The 23285-nt window shown below is 42.5% G+C and overlaps 1 protein-coding gene across 1 annotated transcript in view; it reads left to right on the top strand.

Annotated features, from left to right (window-relative positions):
- The window catches only part of OPN5 (opsin 5), a 32820-nt gene continuing 10650 nt past the window's right edge, over positions 1116-23285 (top strand). Inside the window, exons 1-4 of the mRNA XM_005696391.2 lie at positions 1116-1265; positions 5258-5377; positions 11455-11625; positions 14914-15248. Of these exons, the coding sequence (XP_005696448.1) occupies positions 1136-1265; positions 5258-5377; positions 11455-11625; positions 14914-15248 (756 nt within the window). The 5' untranslated portion in view covers positions 1116-1135. The remainder of the gene's footprint in view (positions 1266-5257; positions 5378-11454; positions 11626-14913; positions 15249-23285) is intronic.

The raw sequence follows: 23285 nt of genomic DNA, 5'->3' as shown, positions 1-23285 counted from the left end.
GTGGATGAGCCTAATGTTGTTGCTGTTTAATTACTCAGTCATGTCTGACTCTTTGTGACCCCGTGGACTGTAGCCTGCCAGGCTCCTCTGTCCATGGGATTTTCCAGGCAAAAATACTGAAGTGCATTGCCATTTCCTTCTCCAGGGGATCTTCCCGACCCAGGGATTGAACCCGGGCCTCCCGCACTGGCAAGCTGATTCTTTATCACTGCACCAATTACAACCAAAATAGAGCTCATTTCTAAACGGTCTAATGTTGAAAGATATTTTGTTTTTAAATAACTCAGCTTTAAATTTTATTACTTTGTAAAATATTTTTTTTCTGTTCCTTTCCTGACAATCTTTTAGTTCTTAACTTCATTTAGTGAAGATTCTATGTCTCTTTGTATTCAATGCTCTAATAATCAATAACTATTTTTTCTTTTAGAAAAATTCTGAAGCTCACTGAACATATAACTGACAGAGATGCTCCTCTGGGCAATTTGGATAAATTAAAAACCCACTGTACTCTGGCAAATTAAAATATTTTATATGTTGATAGTATTTTAATAAATATTGATTAAATATGTCGTGTGTGTGTGTGTATATGTGTGTGTGTATCCATACAACATCTTTTCTTGGCTCAGACCTTTACAAGAATTGTGAGAAGCAACCTTATGTGGCAGCCTGGATGGGAAGGGAGTTTGAAGGAGAATGGATAGTCTATGTTTGGCTGGGTCCTTTTGCTCTCCACCTGAAACTATCACTACATTATTAATCTGCTATATTCTAATACAAAGTAAAAAGTTTAAAAGTTAAAAAAAATTGCCAGAAGCAGTAAAATGGATGAGATTTGGCCTTCAGCCTCTTATTCACCCAAGGAGGGTGTGAAGTGGCACAAACTGGGTGGCTGTGGGAAAGAAATAACACACACTTGGATAACCTACACATTGGAGAATTGAATATTGACAAATGTGGATACTGGAAGAAAAACGCTCAAGTGTTCACCACTTATTAGAGACTCAAGCATGACCCTGCGAACTTGATTTTCATTTTAAAGCTGGGGGCATTGCCGTGAGATGGGTCGGGCGGGCTTCTTCTGGGCTGTTGTGACCTGCACGCGTCTGCCTTTCAGACCGCTGCGCTGGAGGAGAGCATGGCTTTGAACCACACGGCCCCGCCCCCGGACGAGCGCCGGCCGCCTTACCTTCGCGATGGGGATCCCTTTGCTTCCAAGCTTTCCTGGGAAGCGGATTTAGTGGCTGGCTTTTACTTAACAATCATTGGTAAGTTTCCTTGTTTTCTTTCTCCGTGCAAAGGCTGCATCTAGAAAATTCACAGGCTGCTATGTTGACTTTGCACAAAGATGCAAACACTTAAGTGAATATTTTGTGATGAAGAGTGGGAGGAAGCAGGAAAAACGGGTGGCATCCAGCCATATTTATATGTTTCATAGAAATGACTCCATTATCTTCTTATTAGGGATAAATAGTCCCTCGATAATCCAAGAAGCTTTACAGCAAAATACTTTGAGACTATTTCATTTTGATTGCTTTGGTAGTAGGTTTGTCTACCAAATAATAAAATTAATGATAAGGAGATCTTATTTAAAATAGAGTGCTTTTACTTTTTGAAAAGTGTTCTTGATATGATGATAAGAGTATAGGCTCAAAATGGACCTTAGAATGCATCTAGTTTAGCCTCTGTTTTTTGCAATGGAGGGAACTCTGTCCCCATGCTACCGTCAGGAGGATCACACTGAGTTTGCTTCACCTAAAGTCAAGTCTGGCCATGATAGCAGCACCAAGTGATTTTGGTGAGAGTTGAAAAAATGTCTGAATAATAAGTGGAAGTCAGTCCAGGGTCTAAAGTCTGTGTGCCTGACTCACAACGTGGTGCGTCTTCTTACTGGCTTTGGCATCCAGTGTGGTGGCCGCGAGTGGCTCCTCAGTACTTCTGACTTCTCCAAATTGAGATGTGTGTAGTGTAAATAGAAATCAGATACTGAAAACACAGGACCAGAAAAAATAATATAAAATAGCTCATTAATAATTTTAAACAATTGGCTACAGGTGGTGCTAGTGGTAAAGAACCTGCCTTTCAGTGTAGGAGACCAAGAGACGCCGGTTCGATCCCTGGTTTGGGAAGATCCCCTGGAGGAGGGCATGGCAATCCACCCCAGGATTTTTGCCTGGAAAATCCCATCGACAGAGGAGCCTGGCAGGTCACAATCTGTAGGGTCGTACAGAGTTGAGCACAACTGAAGCGACTTAGCATAGCACACACAGCTAACCCATTAGGTTAAATAAATATATTTTCAAAATAAATATAATATTTTTATTTTGCTCGATATGACTACCAGAAAAAAATTAAATATGTATGTGACTCATATTTCTGGTTTCCATTATATTTCTATTGGACAGCACCAGCCTAGGTAATTTGATTTAACCATGATATTTTTCTTACATTTAAAATCATTGTTTTAAATTTGAGTAACCAGCGTGCAGGTGGGTTACATCTTTAGGTATGTCTGCCTTTACTCTTTTCACATGTTGGGTCAAGCTTTCTCGATTTCTTTCTTTCTCTCCTTCTCCCTTCTTTCCTCCCATCTCTCTCTCTCATCTACTTATTACTGGCTAAGACTTTCATTTAACCTCCTGAAATTAGCCAAACTCATTAGAAAAGTCTGGAGACCCCTCTATGGTCAGTGCTTGAGGAAAAGGAATGAATGAAATTGAATTAGAAATTCTACTGCAAAGGGTTTTCCTGAGTCCTTGGTTTTGTTATTAGTTATTTTTATACTGACTTAAATTCTGTTTCTTATAAATGGACCTCCACATCCTTTCAAATACAACTGTATGGGCAAAGTGCCCATTCTTTGCCACTGTTTATGTTGCTGGAAACACAGCTGTGAATGTAATGGGCAAACTGCTCTGCCCACGCAGAGACTATCTGATAGTAAAATCCGCATTGCATTTTTATTAAACGTAAGTACCTTCAGTGATCAGAAAAGACAGAAAAATAGACACCTTATAAATAGAATTTGTCTCAACCAGTTGTGAGGAATAAATTACAAAGTAGCACCTGTAACCTGACAGATTTCTCCAGATGACACAAAACAGAGAGGATGATTAGGGGCCTGAAGGAAAATCTACTGTGATATTCAAGTGGGAGTGCTGAGGAGGTGCCAGGAAAAGAGGTCCCCAAAGAATCCGGGAACATAGGTAGCCTCAGATGACTCAGGGAGTCGAAGGTGGGACCAAACGTATGTTCCCAGGTCTCTGTTCAGGGCGCAGCCAGATTCAGCTGGAGGGAAGGGGAGGCTGGACTCATCCTTGACCCAGTGTTGGGCTTGGTTCTGTGCCTGATTCCCCCACTTCTAGGACAGGTGTAAGGATGTGCCTGGATTCTTTTAAGGAACCAGTGGAGTGACATTCTTGTGAAATACTAGAAGTCTTAAGGAAAACGAAAAAATAATGTGAGTTTGGAATAGAGGAGAAATAAACAAGAGACCCACTTCCATCCTCTGCTCTTTTCCTAGAAACAGTTCAAGGGTCTACATACAAGATCTAACATTTTTGTATTCATAGAAAGCGTCAGGATTGCCATCATCAGAAAAGTCCCCCTTGCTTTAGCTTTTATGTTCTTCATCTTCTTCTCCTTTAACTCTCATTAAAAATAAGCTTGTGTTCTGTTAATATTCCCCTATTAATATCTTATATGTAGCTTGTAGAGAGTTGACTATTTTTTGATAAGCTTTGGGCACTGGGTGAAGCCTTATGAATCAGTAGTAAAAATAATTTAAGAAAGGAAAAGTAAGAAATTCAGTATTCTCAAAAGAGAAGAAAAAGACAAAGGATGTTTAAATGATCTTTGTGTATCAAATGCGTATGCATAGTTACTGCTTTTAATCTTTTTGGATATGAAGTAGAAGCCACGTGTTTATAATTTTTCCAGCCATGTTGTCACTTTTTAATTTCCCAGTGTGCCTTGCTAGCTGGTTCCCTTTAATGAGACCTGGGTTTCATTTCAGTTGGTTTGCTCTGAAATCTCCACAGTCTCTTCTATTTTTTGCCTCTTCTGTCTTAAGAAAGCTAAAGAGGTTGTAATGGCCCACAAGGCCGCTCTGACGCCTGGAATTCACAATTTCCTAAGAGCACAATGCAGTTAGTGCCTGCTGTTTTCATACCATCAGCTGAAACACCCAGCTGTGAAACACACGGCTGCCCCTCAAATGAATTGTGGTGGAGAAGTAGAAGTTAAGATAGAAAAATCTGGGTTTCTCCTGTTAATACTCTCCTTATTCCTTACTACTAAAGGCAGCTGTACCAGATTCTCATTTATACACAGCTATGAAGCAAGAATTCCTGAAGAAATCTACTCTACATGTTAAGCTATGGAAGTAGGTGTATTCTTTTCTTCACTAAAGTCAGTAGGGATTGGGTCTTTTTGGATTTAAACTGGGTTTGCAAGAGCTTTTGAACAGTTATCATTGTAATGCCAAAGCTGATCAGTCATTAATAAAAGGATATTAAAAAGTGGGAACACATGGATACCATTGTTGGTAGGTTGGTGGGTTGACGGCCACCTTCTCTCCCTTTGGTGGGAGGGGGAGAGCCCATGTTACCAATCGTCACCCACTTCCCCTCCATGCCTAGTCCAGTAGCAGCGGCAGACACCCAACGTCCATGTCCGCAGGATGCAGAAAGCCCTGGCTATGTCTCCAGGAGATGAACCCTGTCCTTGCAGGGGGCCATGCCAACCTAATCTGGCCTCTGCCACTCCTGAATGCCAGTTCCCCCTCAGGAGTCCACAAGGAGAGTGAAAGCACCTCAGCTTGTTTGGGTCACTTCGTCTTCAGAATTTACTGATAGCCAAGGGGTTCACCCTTCTCATCAGAGGGAAGGAGTTTTTTTCTATAAAGCCAGTACTCTAAAGATGGCTAAGGAGATGCTCCATCCTAGTGGCTAGTACAAGTACTGACCATGGGGATTCCCTCACCCTCCTGAGCTTCACTGGGAAATCAGTGGTTCCTTTTTCTGGGTAAGTGCAGTTTAATAACCCCTGACTCCTATCCTTTTTGGAGGCAACCCATCCCTTGCCTGTCACTTACACCTCATGCTTTTTATTTCATCTTCTTAACTTAGATTTTTATTTAGAGTCCTCTCACTACCCTCTTAAATCAATGGTGTCCGTTTTTGAAATTGAGAAGTGTTTCATATCCGAGGGAGCTCTAAATCCTAGTCTTAATGATGGAAATTTCTATTTTTCCTTGTAGGGATTCTGTCCACGTTTGGAAATGGGTATGTCCTTTATATGTCTTCTAGACGAAAAAAGAAGCTGAGACCTGCGGAAATCATGACTGTCAATTTAGCAGTCTGTGATCTGGGGATCTCAGGTAACACTGCCATGCCGTTTCTTCCTTGAGGGTTTCAGTGCCCAGTTATAAAGTCCTCACTGGCTCACAGACCACCCTACCCTCAGCTTCTTTTACTTCTCTTTGCACAAGTCATCTTTGCAGAATCTGTGGTGAGTCAGCAGAGTGGTGTCTGGCCATAGAGGTTGACCATTTAGGGTGTATCGAGTCTTTTCAGTGTGCCAGGCATGTTCCATGCTGAGGGTACAATTTGAAATGATACATGATGCTTCAGATACCTCATATGGTACGAGGCTAAATGATTCCAAAAACACACTTACAGACAGGCTGTAGATCACTATTTTGAGCTCTGTCACACCCCTCCCGCTCTTATGGAAATCTGTTAAGCATCAAGGGAGTAAGGTCTCAGGCTAAAAGATGAGTCTGAGAGGTGAGTCTAGGTCTAGGAAGGTGGGAGGGCTGCCCTCGTAATGACATACTTAAGTGTGGCGTAGGGACTGAGCGTAAGAATAGGAAACTTTTAGTTCAATAGCACTTGAATTTGGCTGCACAAAAATATCACCTGGGGAACTTAAAACAAGAATGACAACTTATGGCTGAATTTCATACCCAGAAATTTTGATTTAATTGCTTGAGAATGTTACTCTGACATTGGGTTATTTAGGATTAGAAAATTAAAGCTTCCAGGCAAATTTGTGGTGCAGCCAAAATTTTGAACCCCTGGTTTATTTCTTGCGTTTTTGGCCTCTCTGATTACCCAGCAAGGAGGAACTGGAAGACAATTTGTCTTTAACTGTAATTCATTTTTACAAATACGAATGATTTGGGGGTAAGTCACCTCCTTTTGGGTTCATCTATGCAATCCCAGTGTTGCCTCAGTTCAGTTCAGTTCAGTCGCTCAGTCGTGTCCAACTCTTTGTGACCCCATGAATTGCAGCAGGCCAGGCCTCCCAGTCCATCACCAACTCCCGGAGTTCACTCAGACTCACGTCCATTGAGTCCGTGATGCCATCCAGCCATCTCATCCTCTGTTGTCCCCTTCTCCTCCTGCCCCCAATCCCTCCCAGCATCAGAGTCTTTTCCAATGAGTCAACTCTTCGCATGAGGTGGCCAAAATACTGGAGCTTCAGCTTTAGCATCATTCCTTCCAAAGAAATCCCAGGGTTGATCTTCTTCAGAATGGACAGGTTGGATCTCCGTGCAGTCCAAGGGACTCTCAAGAGTCTTCTCCAACACCACAGTTCAAAAGCATCAGTTCTTCAGCGCTCAGCCTTCTTCACAGTCCAACTCTCACATCCATACATGACCACTGGAAAAACCATAGCCTTGACTAGATGGGCCTGAGTCGGCAAAGTAATGTCTCTGTTTTTGAATATACTATCTAGGTTGGTCATAACTTTTCTTCCAAGGAGTAAGCATCTTTTAATCTCATGGCTGCAGTCACCATCTGCAGTGATTTTGGAGCCCCCCAAAATAAAGTCTGACACTGTTTCCACGGTTTCCCCATCTATTTCCCATGAAGTGATAGGACCGAATGCCATGATCTTTGTTTTCTGAATGTTGAGCTTTCAGCCAACTTTTTCACTCTCCTCTTTCACTTTCATCAAGAGGCTTTTTAGTTCCTCTTCACTTTCTGCCATAAGGGTGGTGTCATCTGCATATCTGAGGTTATTGATATTTCTCCCAGCAATCTCGATTCCAGCTTGTGTTTCTTCCAGTCCAGTGTTTCTCATGATGTACTCTGCATGTAAGTTAAATAAGCAGGGTGACAACATACAACCTTGATGTACTCCTTTTCCTATTTGGAACCAGTCTGTTGTTCCATGTCCAGTTCTAACTGTTGCTTCCTGACCTGCATACAGATTTCTGAAGAGGCAGGTCAGGTGGTCTGGTATTCCCATCTCTTTCAGAGTTTCCCACAGTTTATTGTGATCCACACAGTCAAAGGCTTTGGCATAGTCAATAAAGCAGAAATAGATGTTTTTCTGGAACTCTCTTGCTTTTTCCATGATCCAGTGGATGTTGGCAATTTTATCTCTGGTTTCTTTGCCTTTTCTAAAATCAGCTTGAACATCAGGGAGTTCAAGGACACATACTGCTGAAGCCTGGCTTGGAGAATTTTGAGCATTACTTTACTAGCATGTGAGATGAGTGCAATTGTGTGGCAGTTTGAGCATTCTTTGGCATTGCCTTTCTTTGGAATTGGAATGAAAACTGACCTTTTCCAGTCCTGTGGCCACTGCTGAGTTTTCCAGATTTGCTGGCATACTGAGTGCAGCACTTTCACAGCATCATCTTTCAGGATTTGAAATAGCTCAACTGGAATTCCATCACCTCTACTAGCTTTGTTCGTAGTGATGCTTTCTAAGGCCCACTTGACTTCACATTCCAAGATGTCTGGCTCTATATTAGTGATCACATCATCATGATTTTCTGGGTCATGAAGATCTTTTTTGTACAGTTCTTCTCTGTATTCTTGCCAGCAGTGTTGCCTAGATACACACAAATATGTCTTTGGATCCCTATTTTCTGCTACGTAGCATGTGGTTTTAAGTTACTAGAATTGGGGAAATTGAGTTTGAACTGGAGAATCCCAGGGACGGGGGAGCCTGGTGGGCTGACGTCTATGGGGTTGCACAGAGTCGGACACGACTGAAGCGACTTAGCAGCAGCAGCAGCAGCAGCACACATCAACTCGTCTTTCCACCAGAAATATTTTAGCAGTTTCCCATCTAAGCATCCTTTAAAAATTTCCTGGTATTTGTTTCTCTCTTTGTAAGTAGATTTTTGTGCTACTGCCAATCTCTAAAAACATGGCTCAGTGGTAAGTGCTGATCCACTGAGTCAATATTTATCACCCAGCAGTGGATGTGCTGCCTTCTTACTGAGTCTGGATGATCTTGGTTATTTGGGAAGACTTTTCTCAGCATGGACAGGCTGAAATATCGTCAGTTCTTTGGGAAATACACATGCATACTAAGAGGAGCATGACAGACCCGGCCCCTTTCTGTGAAAAGTTAAGATGCGCCTGGGGGTGATTTGCGAGGCTGCAAAATGAGTGCCATTTTCCATTTGGACACACGATGGCGGTGTCGCAACATGAATAATCACGCTCCCGCTCAGCTCACCATGCTGCCCCCTAGTGATGCTTGAGTGAAACCGGCCAGTTCAGCCACATCCTTCACTTGTAGCGGACAGACGCTTACAGTTGAATTGGGCTAGTCTGGGGCTTCCCGGGTAGTTCAGTGGGTAAAGATTCTGCCTGAAATGCAGGAGATGCAGGTTCAGTCTTGGGTAGGGAAGATCCCCTGGAGAAGGGCATGGAAACCCACTCCAGTACTTTTTCCTGGAGAATCCCATGGACAGAGGAAGCTGGCTGGCAACGGTCCAAAGAGTCCCAAAGAATTAGACATGACTGAAGCGGCTGAGCGCACCCAGCACGCATAATTGGCCGGGTCCATTGAAAATGCTTTCAACTGCGCAGGTCTGCTCTAGGATTGTATAAACCACCTGCTCTGCATATCTCTTAGAGTAATTCACCAGGAAGCATTTTCTTACATGGGTTAGTTTTCTCTGATCAACTCAGACCATTTTTTCCAACCTCTGGATCTCTCTCTCTCTCTTTTTTAATTTAATTAATTAGTTAATTTAATTTAATTAATTCATTTTTGGCTGTGCTGGGTCTTCATTGCTGTGTGAGCTTTCTCTAGTTGCAGTGAGCAGGAGCTACTCTCCAGTTGTGGGGCACGGGCTTCTCATTGCAGTGGTTTTTCTTGTTGCAGAGCACGGCCTCAAGAGCAGAGGCTCAGGAGTTGCAACACAGTCGTTGGTCTGAGGCACAGGGAATCTTCCTGGATCAGGGACTGAACCTCTGCCTCCTTCATCAGCAGGCAGATTCTTTACCACTGAGCCACCAGGGAAACCCTGGATATCTCTCAATACATTTTTTTCCTTCCAATAAGTCTTAAAAATGTTTATTTTTAAAAAATGTTTATGTATTTTTAATTTTTTCCTTGCTTCAATATGTTCATTATAAAGCACCTTGAGAAACACATCCTAGAGACCAGATTTGTTTCATCTACACAACTAATACTTGTTGTTTAATTATCAATGGCTCTCAATCATGAATATGTATCACAATCACCTGGGGAGATAAAAAAATATACTGTAATGGCTTAGCTTTCTCGAGATAAATTAAATCAGATTATTTGGGAGGTGGAACTCTGAACATTGATATTTAAAATTAAGCAAAGCAAAGCAAAACAAAACAAAAATATCCTCCAGTGATTTTAATGTGCAGCTGGGGTTGGGGAGAAACATTTCCAAAATATTCATCAAATCCCTTTGGCGTGGACTTCCTTGGTGATCCAGTGGTTGAAAATATGCCTGCTTACACTGGGGACATGGGTTCGTTCCCTGGTCTGGGAAGATTCTACATGCCTCGGGGCAACTAAGCCCATGCGCAGCAACTCCTGAGCCCCTGAGCTCTAGAGCCGCCATGGCAATGAGCAGCCTGAGCACCGCAATTAGAGAGTAGCCCCCACACTCTGCAACTAGAAAAAGCCCACACACAGAAACAAGGACCCAGTGCAGCCAGAAACAAACACACACACACACAAATAAATAAAATGTAAAACAGTGCTTTGACATCCCAAAGGTTCTAGATGACATCCCAGAGGTTTGTTAAAGGCTCCACTCTAGACAGAAGCCTAACATATCTGTTTTGCTGACGGATCCCAGACACAACAGACATTACTGTACTCCATCAAGTCACTGTCAATTGCCTATTTTGGCTGCCTTTAGCACCACCCATGGCGACCCACTCCAGTACTCTTGCCTGGAAAATCCCACGGGTGGAGGAGCCTGGTAGGCTGCAGTCCATGGGGTAGCTAAGAGTCGGACACGACTGAGCGACTTCACTTTCATGCATTGGAGAAGGACATGGCAACCCACTCCAGCATTCTTGCCTGGAGAATCCCAGGGATGGGGGAGCCTGGTGGGCTGCCGTCTCTAGGGTCGCACAGAGTCGGACACGACTGAAGGGACTTAGCAGCAGCAGCAGTAGCAGCAGCAGCAGCAGCAGCAGCAGCAGCAGCAGCAGCAGCACCGCCCAGCAGACCCTTAGCTCAAACTCTGAGTTTGCTGTTGGCCCTGCCTAGAATGTTTTCCCTCTAAACGTTTGCTCGAGTTCTGGGCCACTGATTTAGCATCCACCTACACCTCACATTCACAGAGAGGTCTTCCCTGATCTGATTGAAAACAGCAGATTGTGTCTCTCTCCTTCCTCTGTTTCATTTTTCTTCCCACCACTCAGCATGAGCCAGCATTCCATCATATCATATCTTGCAAATTATTGTTTGGTCTCCTCTGTTAAAAATGAATCTGTTAATCTTGATCTCCACATTGTCCTCTAGCACCATGTACATAATGAGCATTAAATAATTATTTGTTGAACAAAACAAGAACTCTTTTACATTGGGTTTCCCTACTGACAATGGAGTGTAGACCCAACAGGATTAGAAAGCTCTGAGATGAAGCTGCTCAGTCTAGTTAGTTGCAGTATGGCACCGGCTGTGTAGACAGCTAGAGGTGATGTGTGTCTAGCTTATAAAAGCACCCGACAAAGATGAGTTACTTGATTGAACTAACAGTGTACCAAGGGAGGGTACTCCTGGGAAGGGTGGAAGGGGCCAGCATTTGCAGGCTGTGAATGTCAGTTACTTGGGTTTTCTAATGCATGAAGTTTGGGGAACCCTCTTTTGATAGGTGGATCAGATACAGGTGTTGGAAAGCTTCCTCAGCCGTTCTCTTTAAGGAGGGGGGAGATTGAATATATATTGGATAAGGAGGGTGCAGGGTGTCAAATAAAATAGAAGACTACTTTCTAGAAAGTAACAAACAAAACAAGCTGATGAAGGCTAAAGGGATAAATAGTTTAAATCCTAGAGATCTGGGTCTGGTTGTAAACAAATTGGACCTAATGTTTCCCAAAACAGCTCCCTCTTGTCTGCTTAGGATAAGACTCCACAGCGAGTTGGATGGGCGGGGTAGAGTTTAACCGGAGGGAACGTCCCTTGACAAGTCACTTGGCGCTCTAGTTGTAGGCAAACCGTTCACCATCATCTCTTGCTTCTGTCACCGCTGGGTGTTCGGCTGGATTGGCTGCCGCTGGTATGGATGGGCTGGATTTTTCTTTGGCTGTGGAAGTCTTATCACTATGACTGCTGTCAGCCTGGACCGATACCTGAAAATCTGCTATTTATCATATGGTAAGTAGGAAGGTTTCTGTTCCCTGAGAGTCGAATCTAGGTGGATTGTCAGAGCGGTACATGTTTTACCCAGAGATAATAAACAAAGATTATGAATACACTCAGAGACTAGGAGTATTTCTACTCATAGCCTATCTTGTTCTAACTTACGCTTAAAGACTCGAACCTGTGTCCATGTAGGTTTCTTTCAATGCTATTTTTTATAGGAATGTCTGGTGTTTCGCTACGATGCTTTTATGAGAGTATCATCTTTGTATAAAGTGTGTAAGCTTTTACTGTGTTATGCCATGTAAGCAAAATAAATAAAATGCACTGAAAGGATATTGGGTCCAAGATGTTTTAGCTGTTTCCCTGAGTAGTAAGTATAATTATATGGAAAGATTTTTCTGATTCTCCTTTAGCACTCAGGCTCCCCGTGGCTGCAGAGATGAGGAATTCTCCTCCAGGTTAGAGAACCAAGCCTGCAGGAAAGGACACACATACGAAATACCAGCCAACATTCTTTTTGTGGTCTTGGTATGTAGAAAGAGCAGTGGGTAAGAGAATCGGTTAGGGGTGAGCCAGCCATAAACACCCTTTTCAGAGTCTAGTGATCAGATTTTAATGATAAGACCATTCTACATGGGAAAAATAAATTTTTAATACTTTGGCTTCTTGGGCTTCTGGAAAAATTGTTGAACCCGAAAGAGACACATTTGGCCCTTTAAATTTAATATTGAGAACTAGGTGCAACCAGAGAATGATACTGGTTCACGCTACACTGCTTTGTTCATCAGTCTCAATCAGCTTGGTGATTGTCACCATGGAGACAGAACATGGCCTGGAGCCCAAAATGGAAAAGATCAAGTTGATGTGACACTCTCAATGGGGTAGAATTTTTCTTTCTCTTTTAAAAGTTTACAAGCCTAAATTAAAAACAAAATATACAGGAGGTTGGGATGGGGGATAGGGGCATGGTCCAATGTGTGCACCATCCAGCGCTCTTCTTTAAGAAAAATTTCACATCGCTTTTTAGAATCTGCAGCAGAAATAACTTGAATCAAAAATTCCAATAAAATACAAAAAATACAATTATGCCTATTCTGGATGATATCAGAGTCAATTTTTTTCTAAAAACTTATTTTTGATCATGTCAAGTAAATTTTAAATATACCTATAGATTTTACAGATGAAGAAGCAAAAAGTTTAATTTCCTGAAGATATTTGAGGACTACTAAACCTCAATGTCTCTGCTTTTTCAATATTTTCTTGACTTCAGGCTTCGGGTCCAATATAGAGATAATGTTGCTCACCCCCCAGAATCACTGCAGGGCACAACTCCCGTGGGAACTGTATATGCTTTCCAGCTTCTTCTAAGATTGATTCTCGATAGTCTGGTTTCATCATTTGATTTGTTGCACAATTAAACCCTCCACACGGTATCTTGGAATGTTGGAATTAGAAAGTCGCTTGGGGCCATGTAGACCTTTCCCCCATGCAATGGGATAAAGTGTTTTAAGGCATCCCTGACAGACAGCCACCTGGCCTCTTCTTGAGTAATTCCAGTGACCAGTGACGGGGAGCTTACTACTGCACAAGGCAGCCCATTCTCTGATTGGTCTGCTCTGGTTGTTACAATGTTATTCCTTATATTGAGACAAAACTGCTTCCCAGTAACCTCCACCCATTGGTCCTAGTTCTGACTGCTGGAGCATCACAGAACCAATCTACTAATCTACTCCCTCCTGTACTTGACAGCCTTTCACCATAACCGAATGTAAGTATAAAACACCTCACCAAGCAACCCTCACCGTAAACGCTTCTACATATGCTTATGCACGTTCCTGTAAAATTATATAATTATCCGTGCCAATGTTTTCTGCGTTATAATGGATAACCAAGAGCTGACAGATAGCGTGGCTACCTGATTGTTACTCCTATCTGGTGGGTCCATGAGATTTGCATTTTATGATGATGTCTATTTGAAAAAAAAAAAAATAGAGACGAAGGAAACCATCTGTTACGTTTCTTGTTAGTGCCAAATGAAACAAACACAGGAGTGAATATTCATGTCAACGTAGTCCTTCATAGTTTGCAAAGGAGACCTGGCATGGTGCATTTCACCCTCCTCGAAATCTGTAAGCAGTAGATTTTTATTTCCTCCATTTTACTGCTAAGAACACTGACGTACGTGAAGCGGGTCAAATACTAGAAATGAGAAGGATTAGGCCCTTCTGATTTTCTCAGACCTCACGTGACGCTAAGCAGAGTCTGTGCTGAAGAAATCATTTGGCTTTTATTAAATATGATTCGATATTTCTTCTCTGCTACCAAAACCCAAGGCAGGTAGGAGCCACCTCTATGGCTCTTTGGGTTCCAGGCAATAAATGGGGTGGAGGTAACTTCCTGTAGAGGCTGAAGCCCTAGAGCAGGCTGACCTGTCTTTGGTGGTGGTATTGAACTTTGTAAAATGATCACTAGTGCGTTACAGCTTTCCTTAACTGACTGCGCTGTTTCTGCCTCTTGGAATGATCTTTTGGCTAATGGAAACCAGTGCTGAAACACGGAGTTTTTTTTTTTGTTTTTCTTTGTTTTTCTGAAAATATTTTCACAGAATTACTTTTGCAGAACATGGTATGTTCTACCTAGGTTCCCCACTTCTCCACCTTTGGCTGTGAGTGTGACTGTTGTGTTAATAACACTGGAAGAGTGAAAATCTGCTCTCACCCAACCCTTATGACATTACCCCACTCGGTCATGACCCTGGCATCCACCCCCACTCCTCGAGTTCTTAGGTGAGAGGCACACAAGCTTTTTGGAAGAAGGATATTTTAAAGACACAAGCAGTGTCTTCTCATTTCTCCCCCAAAGGACTCTACCTTTGATGAACCCTTAACACAGGCTTTTTGGGGCTCCATTTGTATATTCTGCCAGTTAGCCTCTTTTCCTGGATAAGAGCTCCAAGGTCATTCCGGATATTTTCCCAAGATCTTCCACCGTCTTCAGCATCCTCTCATCTTTTTACCGCCACCTCTCCCCAGCTTTTGTCACGTCCCCCTCCCAAGGCTCCCAGACGCCTAGAGAAAACCTTCCTTGTGAAATCGCTTCCTGTTTTATTCTCTTGGAAAAAGAGCCCAAGCTCTGGAGCTCTCCTTCCCTCCACCCAACTCTCCCTCCGGCTTTGGTTACTGACCACGTCTCCCAGAATCCAATGGATCAACTCTTTGGATGTGGAATTTGACCTGTCGAGGGGAGGTGTCTGGGTGGAGGGCAGATTACATCCTGATAATGCTCTTCTTCCACCTCCAGGGATTTGGCTGAAAAGAAAGCACGCTTACATCTGCCTGGCGGTCATCTGGGCCTATGCTGCCTTCTGGACCACCATGCCCTTGGTAGGTCTGGGGGACTACGCACCTGAGCCCTTCGGAACTTCCTGCACCCTGGACTGGTGGCTGGCCCAGGCCTCAGTAGGGGGCCAGATTTTCATCCTGAACATCCTCTTCTTCTGCCTCTTGCTCCCAACGGCTGTGATCGTGTTCTCCTATGTGAAGATCATTGCCAAGGTTAAGTCCTCGTCCAAAGAAGTAGCTCATTTTGACAGTCGGATCCATAGCAGCCATGTGCTGGAAGTGAAATTGACCAAGGTAACTGCAGTCATATTTATAGACATGTTCTGTGATCAATTAAAACTTCACAGGGTGAAGAAGCTAGCGAATGTTAAGACTGGGAGAACTTCAAATGCCCTCTGTTTATGTCCTTCTGAACTTGGTTTTTATTTATTTAAACCTTTGTAGTATCCCTTGTGTCTCTATCAGTCTCATTTACACACACTTTTAATATCTACCAAATTTATACAATGGATCTCCTGGGGGCTTATTTCCTCTATTGAATAGGATATTATTGATTTTTAAACATTATTTCACCAATAAGAATAATAACTTTTATGAATCATAAAATGCCTCGGTATTTAATGTTTCGTATGGACTTTGTTCTGGAGGAGGGCATGGCAACCCACTCCAGTATTCTTGCCTGGAGAATCCCATCAACAGAGGAGCCTGGTGGTCTATAGTCCACAGGGTCACAAAGAGTCGGACACGACCGAAGTGACTGAGCAGGCACGCACACATGGACTTTGATGGGCATGATTATGGACATTCCTTATTTATACAGTAAGAGCTTACTGTGTCTGCTTCCCTATGGGTTCTTCACACAAGAGGCGTTTCTGCAGCATTGAGTCCCTTGGCAAATGCTAGCCTCAGAGTTGGCAGTCCTTCAAATATGAGTGTTAGTTGCTCAGTCGTGTCCAACTCTTTGCAACACCATGGATGTAGCCTGCGAGGCTCCTCTGTCCATGGAATTTCCCAGGCAAGGATGGGTAGCCATTCCCTTCTCCAGAGGGTCTTCCCCACCCAGAGATCTAACCCAGGTCTCCTGCATTGCAGGTAGATTCTTTACTACCTGAGCCATCAGATATTGTGGTGCTCTGTAAAAGAGCAGATGATCTGAAAACAGACAAGGGTTTGGATTTTTTGCAAGGCTTGTGACCCAGAGGTAGATACTTTGGATCTTGTGTAACAGGAATAGTAACGTCTGTCTCTCTGGGCTGTGGTGGGAATTCAATGAAATAAGCCTATTATCCTGTCATCTGGTGCGTAGATGATGGTAAAGAAACCATCGGTTTGTCGGTTTAGTCGCTAAGTTGTGTCCGACTCTTTTGTGATCTCATGGACTGTAGCCTGCCAGCTTCTTCTGTCCATGGGATTTTGCAGGCAAGAATACTGGAGTGGGTTGCCATGTCCTTCTCCAGGGGATCTTCCCGACCCAGGAACTGAATCCTTGTATCCCGCATTTCCCGCACTGGCAGACACTTTGAGCCACCAGGGGAGACCAAAGAAACTGTAGCTCCTCTTTTCTTTCCTGACCTGCAGGAATTCAAGTAAAGCCTAATGCAAGTGGTTTGTACACTTTCATCACATCTCATCTTTACATTGAAAAATATTTTTCAGCAATCTCAATATAAATGCCATGTTGCACCAAGTTGTTTTTTTTCTGTTTCTTTTCTTTTTTGAATTCTTTCATTGAAGGATAATTGCTTTACAGAATTTTGTTGTTTTCTGTCAAACCTCAACATGAATCAGCTATAGGTATACATACATCCCCTCCCTTTTGAACCTCCCTCCCATCTCCCTCCCCAACCCACCCCTCTAGGTTGATACAGAGACCCTTTTTGAGTTTCCTGAGCCATACAGCAAATTCCCGTTGGCTATCTATTTGACATATGATAATGTAAGTTTCCGTGTTACTCTTTCCATACATCTCACTCTCTCCTCGCCTCTCCCTATGTCCATAAGTCTGTTCTCTATGTCTGTTTCTCCATTGCTGCCCTGTAAATAAATTCCTCAGTACCATTCTTCTAGATATATGCATTAGAGTATGATATTTATCTTTCTCTTTCTGACTCACTTCACTCTGTATAGTAGGTTCTGGGTTCATTCACCTCATCAAAACTGACTCAAATGCGTGCTTTTTTATGGCCGAGTAATATTCCATTGTGTATATGTATCACAGCTTCTTTACCCACTCATCTGTTGAGGGACATCAAGGTTGCTTCCATGTTCTAGCTATTGTAAATAGTAGTGCAGTGCACTTTGGGATGCATGTGTCTTTTTCAGTTTTGGTTTCCTCAGGGTTTAGGCCTAGGCATGGGATTGCTGGGTCATATGGTGGTTTTATGCCTAGTTTTTTAAGGAATCTCCATACCGTCTTCCATAGTGGCTGTATCAATTTACATTTCCACCAACAGTGCAAGAGCGTTTCCTTTTCTCCACACCCTCTCCAGCATTTATTGTTTGTAGACCTTTTGATGATGGCCATTCTGAGTGGTGTGAGGTGATATCTCATGTAGTTTTGATTTGCATTTCTCTAATAATGAGCGGTGTTGAGCATCTTTTCATGCGTTTGTTAGCCATCTGTAGGTTTTCTTTGGAGAAATGTCTGTTTAGGTCTTTTTCCCACTTTTTGATTGGGTTGTTTGTTTTTCTAGTACTGAGTTGTACGAAAGTGAAAAGAAAGTGAAGTCACTCAGTTGTGTCTGACTCTTTGAGACCCCATGGACTGTGTAGCCCACTGGGCTCCTCCATCCATGGAATTTTCCAGGCAAGAGTACTGGAGTGGGGTGCCATTGCCTTCTCCAGGGGATCTTTCTGATGCAGGGGTTGAACCCAAGTCTCCTGCATTGCAGGCAGATGCTTTACTGTCTGAGCCACCAGGGGCTTGTATGAGCTGCTTGTATATTTTGGAAATTAATCCATTGTCAGTTGTTTCATTTGCTACTATTTTCTCCCATTCTGAGCGTTGTCTTTTCACCAAGCGGTGTTTTTAATATTGGTACACTCTAGTTTCTATCTTATATTTGAAAGGTAAAAGTTGATGTAAGGACTTCCCTATGGGTTCAGTTGTTAAGACTTCAAAGGTTCAAGTATGGGGAGTGTGGGTTCAATCACTGGTTGGGGAACTAAGATCCCACATTCTTCATGATGGGGTCAAAAAACCAAAAAACAAAATACATGGAAGTTCTAATCCTCTGGTATCCCAATCCATCATGTTGATTGATAACCATCTTCAAGTTTCCTTGCAACCTACCCTGGAGACTGCTGGCCTCAGGACCCAGGAGTAACACAGTTCCCTCCAGATCACAAGTAGCTTCCTACTAAGGCAAAACTTTTGTCCAAGTAATAGTTTTCGTCCCCCATTTCAGAGTTCTTAATGTGCAAGGACCTATTTGTTGCACAGTGTGAGCTAGAGCTTTTTCTTTTTTCTTTTGGCCTTATTATGTGGCTTGTGGGATCTCAGTTCCCCAACCAGGGATTGAACCTGGGCCAGGACAATGACAGGGTCAAGTCTTAAGCACTGGACCACCAGCGAATTCTCATGAGCTAGAGATTCTTGATGGTTCCAATTGATCTCTACTCCCTGAACTCCACATTTGAGTAGGAGGCAGTCTGAAAGAAGTTTTCATCATTCTAAATCTATACTGATAACCTTAAAATAGAGCCAAAAGTAACCTAAAAATAGATGCTGGACAAAAATGCAGCATCAGGAATCATGACCTACTTCTAGCTTATAATCAGGTGTTAAGTAAGAAAAATATTTCCATAAATGCAGGATTGTGAATTAAGCTCCTCATTTCCCATTCTTCCTTTAGCTCTTGTCTGTGATGAAAAAAAAAAATTAATGCCAATAAATTAATCTGAGTTAAATGTGGATTTCACTTCCTCCAAATATTACTTGGTACCAAGTATTGTTCTAGGAGGGCTTCCCAGGTGGCGTGAGTAGTAGTAGTAAAGAACCTGCCTGCCAATGCAGGAGACATAAGAGACACAGGTTTGATCCCTGGGTTGGGAAGATCCCCTGAAGGAGGGCATGGCAACCCACTCCAGTATTCTTGCCTGGAGAAGCCCATGGACAGAGGAGCCTGGCAGGCTACAGTCCATAGGGTTGCAAAGCATCGGACATGACTGAAGCGACTTAGCACGCATACATTGTTCTAGAAACTGGGTGAATACAAAAGAGATAACGTGTTTGTTTTCAACAGTTCGTGGAGGTATGCCCAGGGAACAAGATGATGTCTGTCACACGGGTGTCTGATCTCAGTTAGCCTTGCAGCCCTGTATGTCATGAAGGCGTGACGTGAAGCTACTGAGATGTCATACGGTGTCCTCTCCTCCTTCCATCCCTCAGGGTTACTGGCTTTGAGACGTTTGGCTGCTCTTGAGCAGTGAGTCTAGATCCACCTACCCATGAGGTCCTTCTCCTGTTTCTCTGAGTCTGTTACTCATCAGCCTCTCTCTCGTTAGTTGAATTCCTCGGCTCAACCTACTAATGGCCAGTTTTTACCAACATTCTAGAAATTGGTTCTTTGTGTACTCTTGAGGGTAGGCAGCTCATTAGAATTTCTGAAGCTCATTATGCATATACATGCAAGCACAGTGGTGTACAGTTTAATACATTTTTTTGGTATTTATTTTTATATAATTTAAAAAAATTTATATTGGGGTATAGTTGATTAACAATGTTGTTAGTTTCAGGTGTACAGCAAAATGATTCAGTTATACATATATATGTATCTATTTTTTTCAATTTTTTTTCCTATTTAGGTTATTACAGACTTTTGAGCAGAGTCCCCTGTTTTATACAGTAGGTCCTTGTTGGTTATCTGTTTTAAATATAGTGGTATGCATATGTCAATCCCAAACTTGACATATTGTTATCATTCTCCTTAACCTGCGCTAAGTAAACCAAACAGTCAGGCTCACCGAGACCAGATTAACCAAAGTGATGCTAAATGAAAACTGTAGGCATGTATGTGTATGATTTTATTTTATATGTAGTTTCTAACATGTATTCTAAATGATACTATATTATATATGATGTCTATATTAGATATTGGGCTTCCGTGGTGGCTCAGATGGTAAAGAATCTGCCTGCAATGTGGGAGACCTGGGTTTAATCCCTGGATCAAGAAGATCCCCTGGAGAAGGGGATAGCAACCCACTCCTCCAGTATTCTTTCCTAGAGAATTCCATGGACAGAGGAGCTTGGCAGGCTACAGTCCATGGGGTTGCAAAGAGTCGGACACGACTGACATTTAACACATGTAATATTATGTATTACATCTATAGTTCATTTGTGTATATATAAAGTCTGTATCAATATAATCTAAAAATACATCTCTAATTATTCTCATTTGTGCAAAAAATTTGTCACAGTTCAACCCATATTGAAAAATAAACACATCTTTCTACTGTGGCACCTTCTTTACTAAATTTAAGCTGTTTTAAAATACTATTTAATTTTTATCCTTTTTTTTCTTTTGTACTGAGTAAAAATAAGTAGAAAACCCTTCACTGGACCTTTTCATAATTTTAGAAACCTTGTCCTCATTCAACTACCTCTTGGGATCAGGAGTTTGCTTGTTCACTTGGCGCTTTCTGATCTCCAGAATGGCTTGGTCTAAAAGCTTATTACTTAAAGGCCACTTCACTGCATTATGGGATCAAAATCATTCATTTTTGATGTCCTCTAATTATTTCTAGGTGGGTAATTATCTAGGCCTACATTTTGCCAGTCTGACCTCATCAGCTTAAATATGGATGTTCTAGCTATAAACCTTTCTCCACATTATAATTTCCTTCTGATTAATTAAAAAACGGTTTTGCCAGACTTTTAAAGCAGGGTGAAATTTCACAGATTACCAAAATTGCAGAGGTGTGCAAAATAAAAAACAAAGAAATCAACAAAACCAAACAAAACACCTCTTTTATTCTTATGACACAATACAACCTCATTTTTATGCCTGCATTTGACCTTGTAAAACAAATCAACATTACAGCATCAGGATAAATTCAGTTGAATCAGGTTTTCCGCCTCTTCCTAGACTCTATGTAAGTTCCAGAGAGGTCTCTGTAACTCTGTGGGACCCGTGGGTGGGGCTCTTGGTTTGGTTGTTGTCAGTTTATTGACCCTCCTTCTGGCCTCAGGCATCCATTGTCATAGGTCACTTTGCATCCTATCTCTTTCAACTGTTAAGGGCTCTTTGGGCGCATTAGAAATTTGAGCTACTTCCCCATCCTTCCATGGCAACCCACTAGGTGGATTTGGGGAGCTTGGCTGGCACCCTAGGAAGTGAGGCACAGAGCTTTCTGCTCTTGCAAATGTATTGAGAGTCTATTGCTCCTCCCTGTGCTTAGTTCAGTGAAGTATTTTCAGGACAGCTTCTCAAGGTAAGTTACTAGCTCCTCTAAGGTTCTCCCTTGCTAAGAGCTACAGGCCCTTGACTCGCTGTGGGCTTGGAAAACTGGCTCCTAAATCCATGTACATCCCTTTGACATGTCCACACAGTAAGTACACTTAATGCCTCTAGTTTTACACGTCTCTGATTGTAAATACTCACAGTCATTTTTGTCATACTCAAAACCCTTTTCTCTCAACTGTTTCCTCTCTTGTAAGTTTCAAATTTCTATTTTGAAATTCAGAAGCTGAGAAATGAATGTTTTACTTCTTTGGGCATTTCTGCTTGTAAAACCCTTTGTGCTGTTGTAGTGAACACTTTCGCTGCTGCTTTAACAAAGGGGATGGTAGGGTAACAGGAAGGAAATAAAAGAAGCTTTGATGAATATTTCTGTATATTACTATGTTGTGTATATTTGTACCTCATATTTATTCACTTGACACACACCTGAGGGCTTTCCCGGTGGCTCACTGGTAAAGATTCCTCCTGCCAATGCAGCAGATGTGGGTTCAATCCCTGGGTTGGGAAGATCCTCTGGAGGACGTAATGGCAACCACTTCAGTATTCTTGCCTGGAAAATCCCATGGACAGAGGAGCCTGGCAGGCTACAGTCCATAGGGTCACAACGAGTTGGACACAGTTAAGTGCCTGAACATGTACACAATATGCATAGATTATCCACAATATCCCAGGCCTATAGTTAATATCTAGATCCTGTGGACACCTGGGTGTCTCTTAATGTCTCTTTCTAGCAGGAAACCTTTCTGATCCCTCCTGGCTTGTTGAAGTCCCTCTGCTGTGGGCCATCAGAGCACTTGGCCTATCCACTTTGGTTTTGTCTTGGTGACTCTCTGTGGCCTGTGGAACTTTCCCTGCCATGGACTGAACCCATGGCCCCTGCACTGGTTGCTTAGTCTTAACCTCGGGACCATGAGGGAAGTCGCACGTTCACTTTTTTGAATGACACAGCCTTGTGGCTCTTTTTCACGAGACAGTAGCTGGATGACGGCAAGTGCTGTTTGCTCTAGTTCTCCAGTGCCTGGCATCCGTGAGATGCTCAATCAGGATTGGTGGGATGACCAATAATTGAATACACTGTGTTAACATAATTACCTTGATCAATGCTAACCGTTCTCTTCACCCCTGGCTTGAGGGCGTCTGTCCCTTGTATACCCAAGGAGGTATTTTGTTTTGCTTTGTTTTTTTCACATTGACTGTGAAGCCTTTTTAAGATAACTTTGTTTTTATTTGGCTGTGCCAGGTGGCACAGGGGAGCTCAGTTCCCTGACCAAGGATCGAACCCATGCCCCCTGCACTGTGAGCAAGGAGTCTTAACCACTGGACCACTTCAGAAGTCCCTGAAGTCTTTCTAAAACTAAAAAAACCTCTGCTTCCTTCAAAAGACTCTTCTTCAGCATTGCTCATTATTATTGAGGGTTCAGAGTCAGAGGACCCGCACGTGGACTCTGAGAGCAGTTGGTGGGAAAGCTGAATTGTATTTCTTTTTTAAACTAATTAATGAATTCCTTTTTTCTGGTTCTTCTTATTTGTTCTTAGCTTAAATGTTTTTTCCCATAGAAGCAGTCTCTGAATTGAATTCAAATCCTCCTATATAAATGTTTCATTGTTGCTTTTACATTTTCCTATTAGAATTTGCCACAATTTAAAATTAATTTGCAATTGCATACCTATTTTGTGACTGTTTAGTCAGTGTCTGTCTTTGCTACTAGTCAGTAAGGCCCATGGGGCTAACAACCATGTCTTTTGGTTCATTTTGTGTCCCCAGGACTTAATACCATGCCTCAAGAGAGTGAATGGATGTGTGGACATGGTTGGGAGAGGAATGAGGGTGAACTGGGAGACTGGGATTGACATGTGTACACTCTCATGT

The sequence above is a fragment of the Capra hircus genome, chromosome 23 (assembly GCF_001704415.2).
Source record: "Capra hircus breed San Clemente chromosome 23, ASM170441v1, whole genome shotgun sequence".
In the NCBI taxonomy this organism is placed as follows: Eukaryota; Metazoa; Chordata; class Mammalia; order Artiodactyla; family Bovidae; genus Capra; species Capra hircus.
The sequence above is the reverse complement of the archived record's forward strand: the minus strand, read 5'-3'. Positions and strand labels throughout refer to the sequence as shown.